This window comes from Nymphaea colorata, chromosome 9 (genome assembly GCF_008831285.2).
Source record: "Nymphaea colorata isolate Beijing-Zhang1983 chromosome 9, ASM883128v2, whole genome shotgun sequence".
NCBI classification, from domain to species: Eukaryota; Viridiplantae; Streptophyta; class Magnoliopsida; order Nymphaeales; family Nymphaeaceae; genus Nymphaea; species Nymphaea colorata.
In genome coordinates, this window is record NC_045146.1 from 2,529,454 (window position 1) to 2,548,385 (window position 18,932).

The following is an 18,932-nucleotide window of genomic DNA, read 5'->3' on the forward strand; positions in this document are numbered from 1 at the left end:
AATGTAGAAGGCTTACCTCTGGTCTCACCCACCGCCACCCGTCGTTGAATCACCGGCATTGCCATGAGGCCCATGACCAATGCCATCTGCATCATCGGAGAATGGGGGAAGCTTCCGTCAAAGGTGAAGGAGAAATGGTGAGGAAAGATGAGAGAAAAGATGATAAGAGAAAGCAATGGGTAAGGATGAGCATGGCTAAAGAGAGAGAAAATGAGAGGGAAAATGAATGACATTGATTGAAAAGAGCAATGATGAGAGTGGGTGGTGGGTGTAATGATGAAGTAGGAAGAAGCGTGGGTAAAGAGAGAGAAAAAGAGAGGAAAAACTGAAAACGCGTGAAGAAAGCAACAATAGCAAAAAAATGAAAAAATAATGATGGTGTTGAGAAAAAGTGAGGTGAAGAGAGAAAAACGAAAAAATAATGAAATGTTAGTAAATTTTAACAGAGAAAACAAAAGGCCGAGCCAATTCGAGTTTAGTCGAGTCGAGTCTAACCAACTCGAACTCGGCTCACTAATATACTCGAGCTTATATTTAAGTTCGAGCTCGACTCGTATAAAAAACGAGTCGAGCTCAAGTCAGGTTTACTCGAGCGAGTTTGAGTTGAGCCCGAATTGGCTCGACTCATTGTGTAGCCCTACAAGTGACCACCTCATATTGCAGTCACATGTCTAGGTAAGCCTGGGCATCGGGCGGGCCCAGCCCAATCTAGGCCCGATTAAATTTAAAAAAATATTTTCAATATAAAATAATATATAAATATAATTAATATGATAAAATATTATAAATATATATATATATATAAATTAATGAAAAAATTTAAAAATAACTTATCATGCCCGAATCAGGCTTTATCGGGCCCACCCGGGCCAGCCCGATAACGAGTCGGGCTGGCCCAGGCCCAAGTTGGGGGCGGGTACCAGGTACACGACGGCGGCCCAACCCGGTGCCCCGCCTTATCTGTAGGCCTTGCAAATTGTATTCACATTAGCAATGTGGCTTCTCCCTTAGTCTTAATCTTTTGGTCTTTTTTAATTCCTACATTCTAGATTAAAATCAAGATAATGCTGAGGTTTATGTATAGATTAGCTGTCAAAATCCCACTAGTCAATTGAGTCAATATTAACCATTCAGTGCTTCAAGCTAGTCACCACTTAGGCTTGTCAATTAACCATCCTAGATGCTAGGGCTGCACAATGAGTCGAGCCAACTCGGGCTCGACTCAAACTCGTTCGAGTAAACCCGACTCGAGCTCGACACGTTTTTTATACGAGTCGAGCTCGAGCTTAAATATAAGCTCAACTATATTAGTGAGCCGAGTTCAACTTGTTGGACTCGACTCAACTAAGCTCCATTTGGCTCGACTTTTTATTTTCTTTGTTAAATTTTACAAAGTTTTCATTTATTTTTTCATTTTTCTCTCTTCACCTCACTTTTTCTCAACGCCATTATTATTTTTTCATTTTTTTTACTATCATTGTTTTTTTCACGCATTTTCAGTTTTCCTTCTCTTTTTCTCTCTCTTCACCCATGCCTTTTCTTACCCTCATCATTACACCCACCACCCATCCTCAACAATCATCATTACTCTTTTCAATCAATATCATTCATTTTCCCTCTCTTTTTCTCTCTCCTCACCCTTACCCATTGTTTTCCCTTATCATCTTTTCTCTCATCTCTCCTCACCCTTTCTCCTTCACCTTCGACGGAAGCTTCCTCCATCCTCCAATGATGGCAGATGGCATTGGCCACGGCGACGCTGTTGATTCATTCAACAACGGGTGGCGGTGGGTGAGACCAAAGGTAAGCCTTCAACATTTTTTCATTTCTCTCTCTCTCTCTCTCCCCCCCTCTTTAACGAGGGTTCTGAGCTCTCAAAAACCCTATTGCTCGAGTGAGGGTTCTGATTTTCCCTTCGCTTGAGTGAGGGTTCCTTGGTTCTCTGCTTAGAACCATCGCTTGAGCTGCTCAGAACTAAGAACCCTTGCTTGCATGACCTTGGATTCTCTGCTCGAGCCAAGTGAGGGCTCTGAGCGCAGAACCCTCACTCGAGGGCTCTGAGCGCAGAACCCTCACTCGAGGGCTCTGTTACTCAGTAGCTCGCTCGCTCCATTGAGGGCTAAGCACAAAATCCACAATCTGATTTTTTTTAAGGTTTTTGTCTTCCGTTTTTTCTGCAGAGACCTCTAAAGCTCTCATCATCTCGCCTACACAGCTATCTCCACCAAAAAATGTAGCAAGGAAGAAAGAAATCATCCTAAACGAGTTAAACGAGCCTGACTCGAGTCAAGCTCGAGTTCCTTCATTGTCAACCGAGTCGAGTTCGGGCTAATTTTTGAAGCTCGAGTCGAGCTCAAGCTGAGCAAAATAAGAGTCCAGCCGAGTTCGAGTTGGTTGAACTCGGGTTCGACTCGGCTCTTGTGCAGCCCTACTAAATGCTTGTCAACCAACTAATCACTGACCCATAAATATACATTTCTATATTTATTTTCATTTAAATATATGTATGCATTTAGGCATAGCCAATTGACTTGCACTAGGTCGATCCAACGTCTCAATCAATCTTTTAAGGGTTTTGAACAACCTGTGTCCTATTTCTAATAATTGACAAAAACCCAATATTCTCTCTCTCTCTCTCGCTCTCCATTTATTTCCTTGTGACTTTAGGAGAAGCCACATCAGAACTACAATTTTCTAAGCTTTATTATATACTTGTAAAAAATATCTGCTTTTTTTGTTAACAAACATGCACACACGTATATATAAATGCATAAATATATATATATATATATATATATATATATATATATATATAGGTAGATAGATAGATAGATGCATATAAATATATATATATATATATATATATAACACAAGCAACAGCGAGAGAGAAATACAGAATACTATAGTCACATATATACCTATCTAATATCTATTATCCTTTTTTATATGCACAGAAACACATATTTATGTTCAGAGTACGTATATAGGGAGTTATATATTATACAGAATAATATACACGTAAACATATTATAAACACAAGGACAGCTTCATGTTTGAGAAAGGGAAGGAATGTGCAACTGCTCTGTTGTTGCTGTTGTTGTTGTTCTTGCTCCTGTTGTGTGTGTGAGAGAGGGAGGCACACGCAAAATAGAGGTTCAATGTGGTTTAAAGGAAAGCTAATTGAAAAACAAAGCTCAAGGTACGTTAAAACTTAAAACAAATTTAAAAGCATAGCCACAAATATCGTTCTCGGGTTTTTATCGGTTAGGTTTTCTCAGGTATTTTTCGTGCAAGTTGTTTTTTTTTTTCTTTTTGGATGCAAGTTGTTTTTTTTTTTCTTTTTAGAAAAATCTCTGAGTTTTAAAAAAAATTAAAATTAAAATATTAGGTAAAAACACAAGAAATGAAAGTGTAAATAAGTATTCTAATGCATTTACGAGGTCATGTTAAATACCCAAAACAAGAGGAGATAAAACAATCAAACAAAAGTTGAAAAGAACAAAACCAGAAAATGAAATAAAAAATAATGAAAATCGCAATAATCCATTTTTAACAATTTTTTCAAAATATCGCAATATTTTCCCTTTTTTCGTTTTCTTGATTTGTTCGTTAATATCACAATATTTTTGAAAATATTGCGTTATTTGTGGATATGGTTAAAAGTAAAAGTAAAATTTTACATTTGAAAGTTCAAAACATAGTTTATATATAAATAATAAACTATAAACATAACCCTCCCCCCCCCCACCCCGCCCACCAAAAAAAAAACCTTCAGGGACCACCCAGTTTATGACTAGTTGACCAAAACGATCGAGTAGTCCCAACTCCCCATTGTGGAACCAATAGACAAGTACCTAAGGACCAGTTGGTTGACTACCGTCTAGGTCGACTAGGCAACTACGGACCAACTAGTCCTTATGTTGACAACTTTGGTGACAATGGCTTATGATATCACGTTCATCCATCTGGCTATAGCCTTCAAGGACACCAAAAGTTGGTTAAATTTCTGGGCATAACTTTGGTAGACACCAAAATTAGGTGAATTTCAAGTCATAACTTTTTAAGAAGACTTACTAGAAACCAATTTGAGTCCTTAAGACTTTGGTTAAGGTTTTTAGCTTTTTGATTAAATTTTTGCTTCCTGTTTATAGGCACAAAGAAAAACTTACTGTTTTTTAAAAAAGAAATCTACTCATAATGAAATAAATATTTAGAAGGCAACTGATTGCAATCAAAGGGAGAGAGACACGGCAGCAATGTGATGATAGTTATCGGAGTGGTGGAGGCCATCAAGAGGCAGTTGTTGTAGCAGTTGTTGGTGGAGGTGGTGGCAATGACACTGCTGGTGTTAATGGGCAGTGGTGCTGGTGGCAGTAGCGATGGTGATGACGAGGTTAATATTGTAAAGTGGAGGAAACAAATTGTAGTAGTAAAAATAAAAAATCACCCATTGAACCTATCCTTTTCCCAAAAAAATGGTGTTGCTTACAGAAACAGCCAAACAAGAGCGAACTTTTGGGATGACACTAATTTTTCTTACGAAGTTTTATTTATTTTAGCATTTCCACACAAATAACTAGAAAAGAGAAGCTTTTATTAATGTGTGCAAAAAGTTCAACTATTTTTTGAGATTACAATGCTAAAAATCTAAAAATCTGAGAAAACCTTTAATATAGTTATATATTTAACCATTTTCTACTAACTAATAGCCAAAATGCCATCAATGACATTGATTTGCGTACTTTACAAAGCTCAGGAAACTTTACAATTTTACACAGAGAAATAAAAGCAATTACATACAAATATATATGTAAGAACACTATAGTAAAAAATTTCTTTTTTTTTTCACCTATCATGTATATTCCTTGATGCAAGATGCTATCATCACGTGAACACATCTTTTTCCTAATTTATGTCTTCCTTCTCTAGTCTTAAATTTATAAAGTATCAGAGTTTTCCCGAAATTTATCAACAAAATTCATACCCACGATGAGCCCAATATTTGGTAAATACTCAAAGAAATGGATATACCTTCTTCGCACAAGCTTATTCTGAGATAAAATCATAAAAGCAATAAGTTACCCTCCATATTGATCCATATATCTTGAAGGTCATGAAAAAAGTTTTGTTACTCACCCTTTTCTGTAACCATGAAGCAGCGACGAAGTGGCCCTACATCAGAGAATGTTGCTTCAAGCTGCAAACAGGATCAGAATTGAAACTTTTTGAAATGTAATCAACTATATGAGAGGGAAATGATACTCTTCTCCTGGAATGAAAGTAAACAAGGAAAAGGGACAATACATCTGAAGAAGAGAATGAATAGGGTAAATTAGTGACAAATAATGTAGATCTGGAGCATTGGGCATCATTCCCATGATCATGCTTGAGGCCTCCATCATCCATCCGTTTCCTCTTCCCCATTTGCACGAACCACTTAGTGTTTCTGAAAATACTAGAGTTCTTTTACCTGTCAAAAAGAAGGCAGTAAGGAAAAATAAATAATATCCTATCCAGATTTTATGGTGTGCATAAAAGAGAATGAGAACTTAGTAATCAGTTTAAATGACAGTCATCACCATGAGTAAATATAAATTTATAACCAACCCAATTGGAATCCATAAGCAACAAAAGACTGTGCATAAAAAAGAAAAAAAGTGAGAACTGCTTTTATATTCATTAGATGTCAAAACCAATGCCATATTCCTAAATTTCATTCTGTAATCTTTTTGCATCTCTTGTCCTTCTAAATATACAACTTTGTCTAATACATCTAAATGGTTATATTTTGGTTTGGTGGTTAACATCTGTGAAGATAAAATCGACACCACTATACCTAGTGAGCTATGTCACATGGGTATCATTATGAAGAAACTGTTAACGAAGAATGTAAGCAACAAGGATACCAAATACATCTTACTACTAGTTAACAATCAGTGAATTAGTAGAAATGAAAAATAATGCAACATTCAGTCACTGCCTTCAACTTTGGTTGATGACTGTTTACCGTGCACATATACATAACGAAATAAAAGGAGAAAAAATTACAAAAGGACGCTCCACAAGCTAGCACTCATCTTTTAGGTTGTGTTTGATTGCACCAGGATTGAAATCCTGGGATTTTATGATCCTGGAATCAGTTTAGGAGGATTTTCAATCCACACTCAAAATTGCACTCATGTGTGATTGGGTGGAAGTATAATGACACGGAGTAAGTTCTAGTGTTTGTTGGCATAAAAAAAAAATTGTGGACGTTTACTGGCTAACAGTTTAACATTAGAGAGTTTCCACTATTAGAACTCATTTGCTTTGAACTTCCTATAATTTCAGAACCATTATCAAACATTAATATGCCCACTTCTAACACCCTTTTTTATTTGAAAATTTTTACATGAACTGCATACGATCTACAGGTGCAAAAGACAAAAGACCAGTTGGCAAAACCACAGAAAGCATCAAGTGTTTCCTAGAGACCATCTTAGAAGCAACTAAGATAAAGATTGTGTGTTCAAAAAGGCAGTCAAACCGATTTGTGCTGGTCTTCATTTTTTTAACTGGGGAGGAGTTGTTAACACGTCAAGTGGGAATGTAGTCCCACCGAGTGTAAACTGCAACAACAGGAGTCATGCCCAAATCACTCTAGCAAGCGCACTGGAAAGGAAGAAAGCGATCTGCAACAAGACTCTTGCCATTGCTGACAACCGAAGCACACGGAGAAATGGAGGAAAATAAAAGGGAAGCAAGAGACAACGATGTTCGGAAAGCCTCACATAACACATGCACCTCGTATTTCATAACGTTAGTAGCAACAACCTAAGTATTCCGTCCTATGCCACGAAAAGGGAAGTTTTCCGATCAGCCATCAAATGACTCCCCTGCGGTACTCTTCTGCCGATATTATCCTACATGACAATCGGTTTAGCAAACGGCAAAAGCAATGGGATTACTTCCGGAACGGACAAAGTCATTACAGGCTTAAGTGGTATATACTCCTCTGCAGTACCCAAACGTACAAAAAATATATATATATTAAAAAAAGAAAAAAACAGCGCCCAGATGCACACAAGAGAAACCAGCAGCCATACTCGATCAGTTTCATGTACGCCAAAGATAAAAATCGGTAAACATCGCATCACAGAATGAAAGGATCATATACTGGAAGCCATTAAATCGCAAAAGCTTTCACCCAATCAACAAAAAAGATAAACCCTAACTGCCAATAGAAAGGAAATCGATACCCGAACGCTGATGAACTCTTAAAAGAGAGAAAGGAAGTCCAACGCACGACAGCGAACGCACAGCAGAGAGACAGAGAGATGAATGTAGATACACAAAAGGAAAGAGCGAGAGGGGGCCGGAGAGCACTTGGCTGCCGGTGCTGCGCAGGTAGAAGCCGAGGGCGGAGGCGGACTGATAGACCCAACCGTTGCAGGAAGAAGCTTCTCCAATCCGCTGGAGCTGTGCTCCTCCACCCCAAGCAGCGTTAACAGGGAACCGCCGAACCGGTGAGGGTTCAGTGGCTACGTTCGTTAGCCGAAGATTTGAAATCCGAGGATCTTTTAGCAAACACTGGATGTTAGATCTTGCAACCCGCCCCCCTTGCAAAACCCATGGATGTGTGACGTTTCTTACGTCAATAAACACCAGGCATGGATGTTTGACGTTTCTTTGGTCGGTAAAAAAACATCACGTTGTGTTTGTTTCACCGCAAACCTAGATTTCTAAGGTTTCGGATTCATGAATTTAAGATTAGGTCAACTTAAGTTTCTTGATGGTTCAAGTACGTAGTCGTCGGCGGTAGTAGACTTTCTATAAGACCATTCTCCAGTAATCTATATCATGTCTCTACTGTGTGTCTTTGTATTTCACAAGCTTTCATCTGCATTTCGCCATTGTACAACCGTGTTGAGCCAAATTTAATAAAAGTGCATACAGCTATTGTAGTTTATATTTCAAAGGACATGACTATTGATTTACATTAAACTAACCAAAACTCCTTATACCGCAAAGAATTTTAAATCATGCAAATGTGCAGTGTAACTTATGGAAACACTTGCTCATTGCCAAGGTTCGACAGAGATCGTATGCAAATTGTGAAGATTAAATTGGCATCTTGATAGCCATTGTACGCAAGTCGTCAATAATGATTTATGCTATTTCTTGTTGTTGGCAACTCCAAATACATTCAAAACAATTAATACGCAACCGTTGAAGAAGAAGGACTTTGTATGATGACAACAATAGACTTTACGGACTTTTGATCATAATGTAACCACAAAATGAAACATGAAGTCCAGTCTAGCAAAAAATTCACCTGTAAATAATTGTGAAGTTCATGCATGATGTTCCTATAAAACCAAACAATACACATATAAAGCTGCCAATATTACATGGTTTGGAAGAATAAGCATGTGGTGCACTGTGGTATATCAGTAACTTCTTATGTTATAGCATGGTCTCATTGGTTCCACCACATAGTCAAATTAGTTGGCTGCTTGGGCTTCTTCGTCCTGCACTTCAACAGTTTCAGTTGTCATCTTTTCCCTGCTATTTTCACATTATTTGTTTAGTAATCTTTCTAAGATCCATTGCATGCTACACTTATAGGCTACAATTTAGATACATTTTATAAGTTACTGCAATACTAGACACATAATGCAAAAAGATTTGTACCATTTTATAAATGATCATGCTGAAATATACTAATGAACAAGATATTAGCAATTGCAAAATGCTGATGTCAAATGGAAGTGACTACATGTGTTTATCTTTAGCCATGTTGGTAGCCAATCAACATATATTATTGCTAAATTAAACTTGATCAGAATCATCCCACTTTCATATCTCAAATTTGTCGCCTACATGTACAAATAACACAAGTACCCATCATCTTATGTGAGCTAGGTGAATTGCTAACAAATATGCTTCACTATGCATCTTTCTTTGTAGAAACAAGTTGTCAGTAGTATCTAACACAAGCTGCTAATGGTGTCTGTTGTTTATATGTAGTGGGAAAATAGTAACTTTTGGCTGTAACAGGTTATTGATATTGTTGTTCTGTATATCTTCTGTTATGTTTGTGATTAATCCACATTTGTTCTTTTTGAAGTACGCTTCGTCATAATGTTTGTCTACTTATAACCCTCAAATACGCTACTTATAACATGTAACGAATGGCATAAAAATACTCCATTGTCTTGCATGAAGTAAGTAAGCTTTACTCAAATGCATTTTACTGTGCATATTTCTTTATACCAGCAAGTTGCAGCTTTTTATGTTTACAATGAATGGGTTGTGTTACTGATAGCAACAATTTGCAAATGGTGTTTGTTATTGATAGGAGGCGAGTAAGCAATGATGTATGCCATACGCTTATTGCTGCTATTGAAATTTATGATTTGAAGGAAATCAGTAATGATGTGTAGCATATGTTTGTTTGTTGTTCATATTATCAACATGGCTCATAGTATAAATCAATAACGCCGAAAGTGCTATAGTAGTAAGTCATGAGAATGTGTCTTTTATCATATTTTTTTACTGACATAGTGTTGCTTATAATAGCAATTCACTAACAATATTGTTATTTATATTTAGTGTAAATACTTTAATTTTTTATGGTTGCTTATCACTAATGGTTATGTGTTGTTTTTAGCAAGCCTAATCTTATGTCTTGTTTAAAAAAGCAGTTGCATTGTTTATAATAGCAAATGACTAATGATATCTTGTTTAGGAGCAAGTCATTAGTAAAATATGTTGTCGATCGAAGATGTTTTCCTGCCACCATATTTGACAATGCATGATGCTTCGGCAAAAAACAAAATGCACCGCAATGAAGTTTTGAATTTTCAATGGATCATTCCTTCTTCGGTGGAGACCTCCAAAGTGTTGTCCGACCAATGAGACAATAATGCTTTCCTTCTCCCTTCTACTATGGGCATCCATGCAATTTCATGTCAACTATAGCTACTAAGGTTATTTCCAGTATTAAAGGACTAACAATGAGTATTTTGCAATGTAATTTCCTTTTTGATAGCATCAACACCCAATAATTATTCTAAATGGTTATCCATGGGCATTCATTCACATTGTTTTCCCAAAAAAGTAGAAACATGCTTTTATCATTTTGTATCAACTAAGAAATGTTGAAGGTTGTGCAACGTCAACATCTAATCTCATATTTGTGGCTATCCAGCTGGCTGTCACACCATGTTCAAGTGTACGATGTGATATTGAGATGATTTGACATAGCAAATATAATTATTAGTCCTAAACTCCGCTCTTGAACATGAGAAAAAAAATGAAAGACAAATTTGGGAAAGAAAAAATCACTAAGACATATTCAACTAGAGGAGATGACAAAATAAGAAAACAAGAAGGCACTAATATGACAAGTTGAACATCCAACATCTTTGTTTATACATGAATCTTACAACAACTTAAATGCAAGATTTTATGGATTAGTAGATTTAGATACATAAATCTACATCGACTAGGTCCACTAGTGTGGACATGGTTCTATGATAGATCCATGCACTTCCCTGTTTACTAAGGTTCAAATAGAGACAATAAAATGGTGATTGAAAAATAATTTGTGGTATGAGACTCTATGTCAATTGAATGGCTGACTTTAAATGTGGTATAATGTAGGTATGTGAATGCATTGCTTCATTCTCCCTTCGTTGGTATGAACTTACTTGTGGCAAATTATGTTGCTTGCATGACATTATAATGTAACTTTGTGATGCATGAAATGCACTATATTTTATTATGAGATGCATCTATCCACATTTTTACCATTGAAAACCATTTAACAAACAATGTTTCAGGTATGTAGAAGTTGGAGTTAAATGGAATAAAATATCGTGTTTTCATGCTTCTGAGCATATCTAAATAATATTTGGATATGCATGTGTCTAAAGTTCATATTGGTTCTTAGATCATAGTAGAGTATGAATCACCCCAAAGCTCCAACCTTCCCTCAAATTTTGAAAAAATCCAAAAGGAGTACCCCTTAGGGAGTGTCTTGAGCATAGAAGCAAATATATGTTCATAAAGTATTCTATTAATAATCATATCTTTAAAACAATGAAATTATAATAAATAAATATAGGGGAAAGCCCCCTCTTCTTCTTCATTGTTGGGACCTGAACCTCCATTGTTGAACACTTGAAGCTTACAACCCTCCTTTTTTGTTGCAACCATGGACCTTTCATGGATGATCTTCACTTCCTTCTCTTTCCATTGTTTTTTTGTGTTCTCCAATTATTTTCCACATATGTCAATCATTGTATTGCTGTCTTGGCTAGAACATATCAAGGCTACGAGATTCCTTTGTGCTGAGGATATTTCCAAACATTTGATGATGCCATGGACCTTTCTCTAGTGTCATTTCCATCTATGTGTTTGCTCCATTTTTTTTCTTTGTCTCCAAAAGTTCATTGGTCAAAAAGAGCAACTCCAAGGTCATAGGATGTATGAGAGGAGTCTTGGCCCTTGGATTCAAACATTTAAATAGTCAAATCTTCTCCTATTTCGTGTTCATGCATATGGATGAGTCTAGCTGACATTATTTGTGTTTTTTGCATGTTTCCAATGCCATTAGTTAGACGACTTATCCTCGCTTAATGCTATTGTAAGATCAAGTTTTGACAGATTTAGAGGTCACATGCCTTGGAGAAGGGTGCTTCTAGGTGTTGGTCATCTAGGGAGTGCTTGATTCTAAAGGCTAGTTTCATTTGCTCCTAATTTATTTTCATAATGTCTTTTAGGTAAACTTGGGTTTTGACATATTGTTTTGTATTTGTTTCAATTGTTTTCAGTAGTGCAAGCTCTATTTTATCATGTTGTATTTTAGAGTCATTTTCATGTGCTAGTGGTCTAAAAATCACCCGATTTTCTTAGTTTTCTCCTTAAATGTTGTTTTTTTGGTCCAATGTCATAGAGTGATATTAACATTAAAAAGAGGGAAACGAAAAAAATGCAAAAAATTTGCATTCTTTTGCAAATATTGGCAAAATTAATTTATCATGATATTATTACGATAATATGATAACTCATACAAAAGTAAATGAGTTGCAAAGACATGGCATAACAATATTTGCTTCACATTTCATTTGTTTGAATTATATTTTGACGCAGGAAGAATGTTTGAGGTTTAAGGTTGCCTCTAACGCATGGTGGCACATAGAAGATATTAAGAAAGATGAAAAAAGAAAAAAGAAAAAAGAACATGGGTTATTCAAAATTAAGACATTTGGAAAATGAGAAGTGAAAGAATTATATTTGTTGAACTATTAGTGAAAGTGTTGAAAAGGATAAATGGATAAGGAGCTACGACATGATACTTGTATGAAGCTCTGGGTTGAGCTAAAGAAGCACAGTAAACTGCAAGCAAAGATAAAAAGGAAAAGTATATGCCTATTGAAAGGTAATTGGTAAAAGATGGGACCGTAATTTGTGCAGTCCAATACATGTTGTAGTTGCTTATTTAAGTCTTCATTTATTTTGGAATAAACTAATAAAAATGGATGAAGAAGTTTGTGAAGTTTTGGACCTAATGTTAAAAAATTTATTTCTTATGAAATGGTTTACAAATAGCCAATAATTGTTCAAGTATTATAATAGAGACCCTACACTGTTTGATGTAGGCTTTGCCATAAACTGTATTCACTCGTCACATCCGTGTAAGTGTCTTAGTTTATTAGCTTATTTTGTTCAATTAACGACTACTTAAAATTTTAAATATCTTAATTACAAAGATAGATCTAAATTTTATATTGTTGTTTTCTTAGTATATTTTAGGGCTTTGACTGAAATGTGTGGATGTTCTATTTCTATCTTCAAGGAGTAATAGTTAAAATTCTGAGTCAGCCATGTAGTGCGTCAGCTTGTAAAAAAAAATAGAGTGCAGATGATGCCATTAATACAAAGAAGAGAAACAATTATGTGCCAACAATATTAACTGATTTGATATTCATTAAAATGAACCTTCATTTGCAAAACATAGCTCCAGAATTACAAAAGATAAATAACAACTTGTCTTCAGAAGACGAAGATAATGAAAGACAAAGAGCAACCATATATGGGCATGAAGAAGTTGCTTATTTAAGTCTTCATTTATTTTGGAATAAACTAATAAAAATGGATGAAGAAGTTTGTGAAGTTTTGGATCTAATGTTAAAAAATTTATTTCTTATGAAATGGTTTACAAATAGCCAATAATTGTTCAAGTATTATAATAGAGACCCTACACTGTTTGATGTAGGCTCGTCACATCCGTGTAAGTGTCTTAGTTTATTAGCGTATTTTTTTCAATTAGCGACTACTTAAAATTTTAAATATCTTAATTACAAAGATAGATCTAAATTTTATGTTGTTGTTTTTTTAGTATATTTTAGGGTTTTGACTGAAATGTGTGGATCTTCTATTTCTATCTTCATGGAGTAACAGTTAAAATTCTAAGTCAGCTATGTAGTGCGCCAGCTTGTAAAAAAAAATAGAGTGCAGATGATGCCATTAATACAAAGAAAATAAACAATTCTGTACCAACAATATTAACTGATTTGATATTCATTAGAACCTTCATTGGCAAAACATAGCTCCAGAATTACAAAAGATAAATGAAAATCTATATATATTGACTATGTAAACCCATTTTATAAGAAGAACATGAAGACAATGACATTGATAACAGCTTGTCTTTAGAAGACGAAGATAATGAAAGACAAAGAGCAATGAGATATGGGCATGAAGAATCTAACTCTACATCTTGGGATGAAGATTAAGTTTTGTTTTTTTTTTTTTTAAACGAAGAATGACCTTATTTGTGTTGTAAAGCCATGAAGGCTACAAATTGTTGTTTGTTGTTACTTGTGTTTTAATAGACTGCTAATTTTTATTTTTTATTTTTCATTTATTGCTTATCTAGTAAGTTTTAATGTTTCCGTATTAGTTGTTTATTTATTTTATTTTTGCCTGATTTTTATGAGTTTTTTCATTTTTTAAAAAATCATCAAAATTTGCTCAATATCTTTAAAAAACAATTTTGCTGAAAAATACATGAGAAAAACCTCATCATTAAAAACTCAAAAACGATATTTGTGATAATGTTTTGATCTAGTCTTCATCGACCTTTGAAGTGTTGTCGACAAGTTTTTTGGTTAGTTCCCATGCATCTTGTGTAACATAATGCTTATTGGCATTAGAAACAATGTATGAATTAAAGTTTTACCCCTAGAAGTTCATGAACCTTATTTTGTTTATGTGTGGGTATTGCTACGACGTTATATCAGAATTTGAAAATAATAATACATATAGAAGTATACTACCTGGTCACTACCTGGTCTTGCTTGTGTTTCGAAAATGACAAAAAATGGATGTCCACTGTCCAGTGGTTACGAAATTCAGAGTCAAACTAGGAGACTAAAATAGTCCAAGAACCAGTGAGACTAAGGCATTATGGTCATTGATTAATGACAAACAGGTAATGTTCAGCTATGACCATGAGTAGATTAGTAATTAGTTATTCTAGATTAAATTATATTAATCATGATTAAATTTAGCTAATGATAGTTTAAGAGCTTAAGCACCAAATTAATGATAGGTTGCAACTCTTAAGCTAAGATTAGATACTAAGCTAAACCAGAAATGAAACTAATCATTTAAATCTAATTAACTGAACAAATAAACCTCCTCAAGATAGAATAATATAAAGTATAATATAATAATTAATAAAAATAATAACTTTTGGCTATAAACAGGGGTTACCCCCTCCTTTGGGATCCAACGTGAGGAGGAAGAGAGAAAAGAGGGAAAGATGGAGGAGAGGAGAAAGAGAGAAACCGGCAAATAGAGAGAGGAGAGGGAGAGGAGGAGAAAAAGAGGGCAGAGAGAGAAAGGGCAATGAAACTTTGCCTAATACTTCCTCTTTCCCATTGTAATAACGTGGAACAAAGATTTTGCCAAATTATCAGATATAATGAAAGTTATTGCGTTTTTTTTTTGTTATATGTAAAACTTTAGATTTTTAATCATAGAAAGTTTAGTTACTTATTTTAGGATGCAAACTGCAGCTATTCTTCATGATTCTGAAGGACCAGAATTTAATCAGATTGATAGAAGAGATGTTGTCAGTTTTTTGTTAGAAACCTTGAAATTTCTCATTTTGCATGCAGTGCATACGAGCAATGAATAGACTATGCCAATAGTGTTTGCGTGACTTAATTGTCTAAGCTGTATTGAAACCCATGTCGAGCCGCGCACCAGCTTGCTGCATCGTAAAACTTGACATTGGGCTAGGCTAGGCTGTGGGACCCAACTAGCTTTAATCAGGTTTGATTAATAGTAAATCTTGGTCGGCTATGATCCAGCTTCAGTTCGACTACATTGGCCATATCTAGAGTCGAGATGAAGCCGGGTGGGCGATTGATCACATAGAGTTTTAGTTAAGATTTAATGTTAATAATACATAATTAGATTAATCACATAATTTATAGAATACTTGGACTAACAAAGTTGAGATTTAACATGCTTGAACTAAGTTGCAAGTTTAAGCAAATAGTTTAAGTCTACTCAGCCCAGTTTGATTTTTTGAATATATGTTTATGCATACATGCATGTTATTTAATTGTATCCGATTTTAGAAATACGTGCCACACTCAAATAGAGAACTCGAGCTGTAATGATGATACATGCTCGTAATTGAGTTCCAAGAGCGAGTTGCTTAATGATAAACTCGTGTTATAGTTCTGAGATGAGCGTAATTGATAATGAAAAGATGAGTAGTGAGATAGTTATAAAAGTACGCTCATGAATTAAAATGATTGAGCGTGATGGTTGTTTATTTGTTTTACGTAAATGTCCGTTCATGACTGGCAATGTCCTGGGACCAGCTTTATATTTCCAAGTCGATCTTATAAGGGGAAACTCCAATAACAACCTAGTATACCACAAATGAAAAGTCTGAGATCGGCACATGTTGCGACTGTAAGAGTCAAACCCAACTGTAAAACATAAAAGGGCCCAGGTTGGGTAGCATAGGGGTCCGAGAACTCGTGTGATCAGGACATTCCATGAATGCAGAGATTAATGTATAAAGTACTTCTTCCCTGGACTACTTAGAGGAGTTTATCTCCCACATGAAGCAGTGCGTTGGGGATGTAGTTACTGTAGTAACACGTTGAGCTCAATGAAATGTGAGTCATAACGATGGTTACCCAAATGATGCCAATGTTACTGTAGTAACACATTGAGCTCACTCAGTATTTAGGAGTATAAGCTGCGCAACAGTCTGCCCCCAAATCCAAATACACTGATGAGTTGGGTGGCATCATGATCTTACTCAGGTGGGTGCATGTGTATGCATAATTTGAAAATCATGCTACTATGAATTGTTTCTCTATTTATTTATTTAATTATTTAATTTCTTTTGCTGTTATTACTAATGTGATCGGTTAATTGTGTAAGTCAGATTGAGTCTGATTCGTTAAAATGTCCAAGAAATCGGCAAATCAAACTTAGTGGAACTTAAAAAATATGATTTACTAATGCTAGAGTGGGCTTCCTTCCAATGATGATACTCACCCATTATTATTTTAACATACAATACAACACATAAATTATACACTTAAATGATATATCTGAGTTCTTGTCGTTATTTTTATACTCAACGGTTGTGCTAATGCTTTGATTATCTGCCTTCACTAGGTCACTCTGTAACATTGGTTGGGCAGTTGAAAGAATGGGGGATTGTTGGGAAGTAATGCGACAATGTCATATATATTTCTTCTATGCACTTTTGTTTGTGCATACTTGTACAACTTTTTGGTGTTTGAGACTAAGACTGAGAGTTGTAGCTCTTATGTAAAGTAATGGTTTTTTATTGATAGAAGTTTTTCCTTTGCAATATCAATTGTTAGGACATATTATGTCATGAGCTAATCAGGTAGGCAAGTTATTTGTATGCAATAGACAGATCGAGCCTACGCCAACTACGTACGAATGTTCGACTTCCACTACCAAAAAAAAAAAAATACTGTATTTATTTTCTTTTCGTGTCAAGCATGCCATTTTTTATTGGTTATTTTGTTTTAATTGGTGTTAATTTTAATGTGAAACAAATGTGCTATCAGTATAATCTTTTTGTCCTTGTCACAAGATTCAGGTCGTAGAATCTCAGTTTGTGTTGGTCATGTTGTTCTTTTCCAAATGTTTTCTTGTTGTTAATCATATGCTTGTTTAGGCTTTACGATCACTCACGAGAAATATCCAATGTGTTATAAATAACAAGTTGTAGTGACTGGTTTTTCTCACAAATTGGAATCATTTTCCAACAAGAAGCGATATACATCTTAGTATAGTTTGTTACTTTCTTTACATTTTTTTTCAATAAGTATGGTTAAGTGGTTTTTGTTCTTATCATTGCTTTCTGTTTCACTTTAATGAGGTTTCAATTGCGTGTTCGACTCATTTCAATTAGTTTAGGATTGTATTTAGGCAAGGTGCTAAATATCTAGTGTGTTTTAGGTCTTTTTATTTGCTATCCAACAAAACAGAGGACCAGCTAGGCAAGGTTGGGCATCCAACCATAACATAATGTTTACCTCTTTAGTCTCCTTTTTAAATTCTGTCTAGTTGGGTTTTAGGTAAATCAACTCATAATTGCTTACATTTCAGCAATTAAAATAGGTTGAGAGGGTAAGATTTCATTATTTTAATTCAAATTGCTTTCAAGTTAGAATAATTTCAAGGTGGATACAATTCATGAGACATTGGATAAGTATGTTGTTACGGGTGCAGTGTTGCTCAAGTTAGTCCAACTCCAACTCGGCTTGAGTCATATAAGACCCAGCTCCATCGGACCATCTCCACTCGAACTCGAGCCCAGCTCCAACACATTAGCTCAAACTCTGCTCGGTTGAATTTATGCGTGTTCAAATTCCACTTGCTAAGGCTTGAAACGATAACTAACAGGGGCTCAGTGAAATAATATAAATCAATGTTGAGGCACAAAGTACAAGAAACTCACTGTGCTAGTTCTGTACCGAAAAGTCTTGATGAAAGATAGCCAAAAGAAGAAATAGCAAGACCCCATCGAGTTCAACTTGTATTGAAAAATTTTGGGAGGAAGCAGGGAAAAATTAAAAAAAGTGTTTTGATTTTGCTACTGGGGCACTTTTAGTGAGCCAAACGGGGCCTAATCCGGTCTAAGCCAAGTCGAGCTCTCGAGGTCGGGTTTGATTAAGTAAATAAGTTTACTTTTTTCAACTTGAACTTGACTTTTTTTTGGGTCGAATGAGTCAAACTCGAGCCAAGTTTGTATGAGTTAAGATTGAGTCAAGCTAATGCTATTTGACTAGTTGAACAACCATACCAAAATGAGAGCAGAAGAACCGTAAGAGAGTTATGGACATTGGTGTAGAGGAAATACGTTATTTAACCTATTGTTTCTTATTGATTTAACCAACTAAGTTAGTTACCTGGTCATAAAAAGTGAAAGTTACGTCCAAAAATACTTTCAACGAGGGTCTGTTTCTTAATTTTTTTTATATGTAAATTTTAGAAAATTTTACTTGATTTATACAAAAATTTTGAAAAATGATATTTAAGTCTTAGTCAAAAATTAGAAGCGTTGGGGTACAAAAAAAGATAAATGTGTGTTGGACACTTGTGCGCCAAAAGATACAAAAAAAAAAAGTAGGTATTTTTATATTGATATCTTGGGGTAAATTTTTTTGATTTACAGATGTTTTTTAAAAATTTAAAATTTATTACCCATATCCCTTAATTAAAAATTTTTAACTCCGCCCTATGCTAAAAAATTGGTATGAGAACGGAAAGAGGAATTTATGAAAAAAAAAAATGCAACACGTGTTGGTATAGCTGTTTTTCCTTGATAATGATAAGGAGCGTTGACAAATGACGTAAACAAAAGG

General features: G+C 35.1%; 1 protein-coding gene across 4 annotated transcripts in view; it reads right to left on the bottom strand.

Annotated features, from left to right (window-relative positions):
- LOC116260343 (uncharacterized) overlaps positions 1-7,645 on the bottom strand; it is a 41,735-nt gene extending 34,090 nt beyond the window's left edge. Inside the window, exons 1-3 of one of the 4 annotated variants that reach the window (XM_031638603.2) lie at positions 7,366-7,645; positions 5,305-5,470; positions 5,137-5,197 (exon numbers count right to left, since the gene is read on the bottom strand). In XM_031638603.2, coding sequence (XP_031494463.1) covers positions 5,137-5,197; positions 5,305-5,424 — 181 coding nt within the window. In that variant the 5' untranslated portion in view covers positions 5,425-5,470; positions 7,366-7,645. Of the gene's footprint in view, positions 1-16; positions 60-5,136; positions 5,198-5,304; positions 5,471-7,238 lie in introns of those variants that run through there. The other 3 variants (XM_031638601.2, XM_031638604.1, XM_031638605.2) reach the window with 3 other exon arrangements.
- Positions 7,646-18,932: the final 11,287 nt, after the last annotated feature.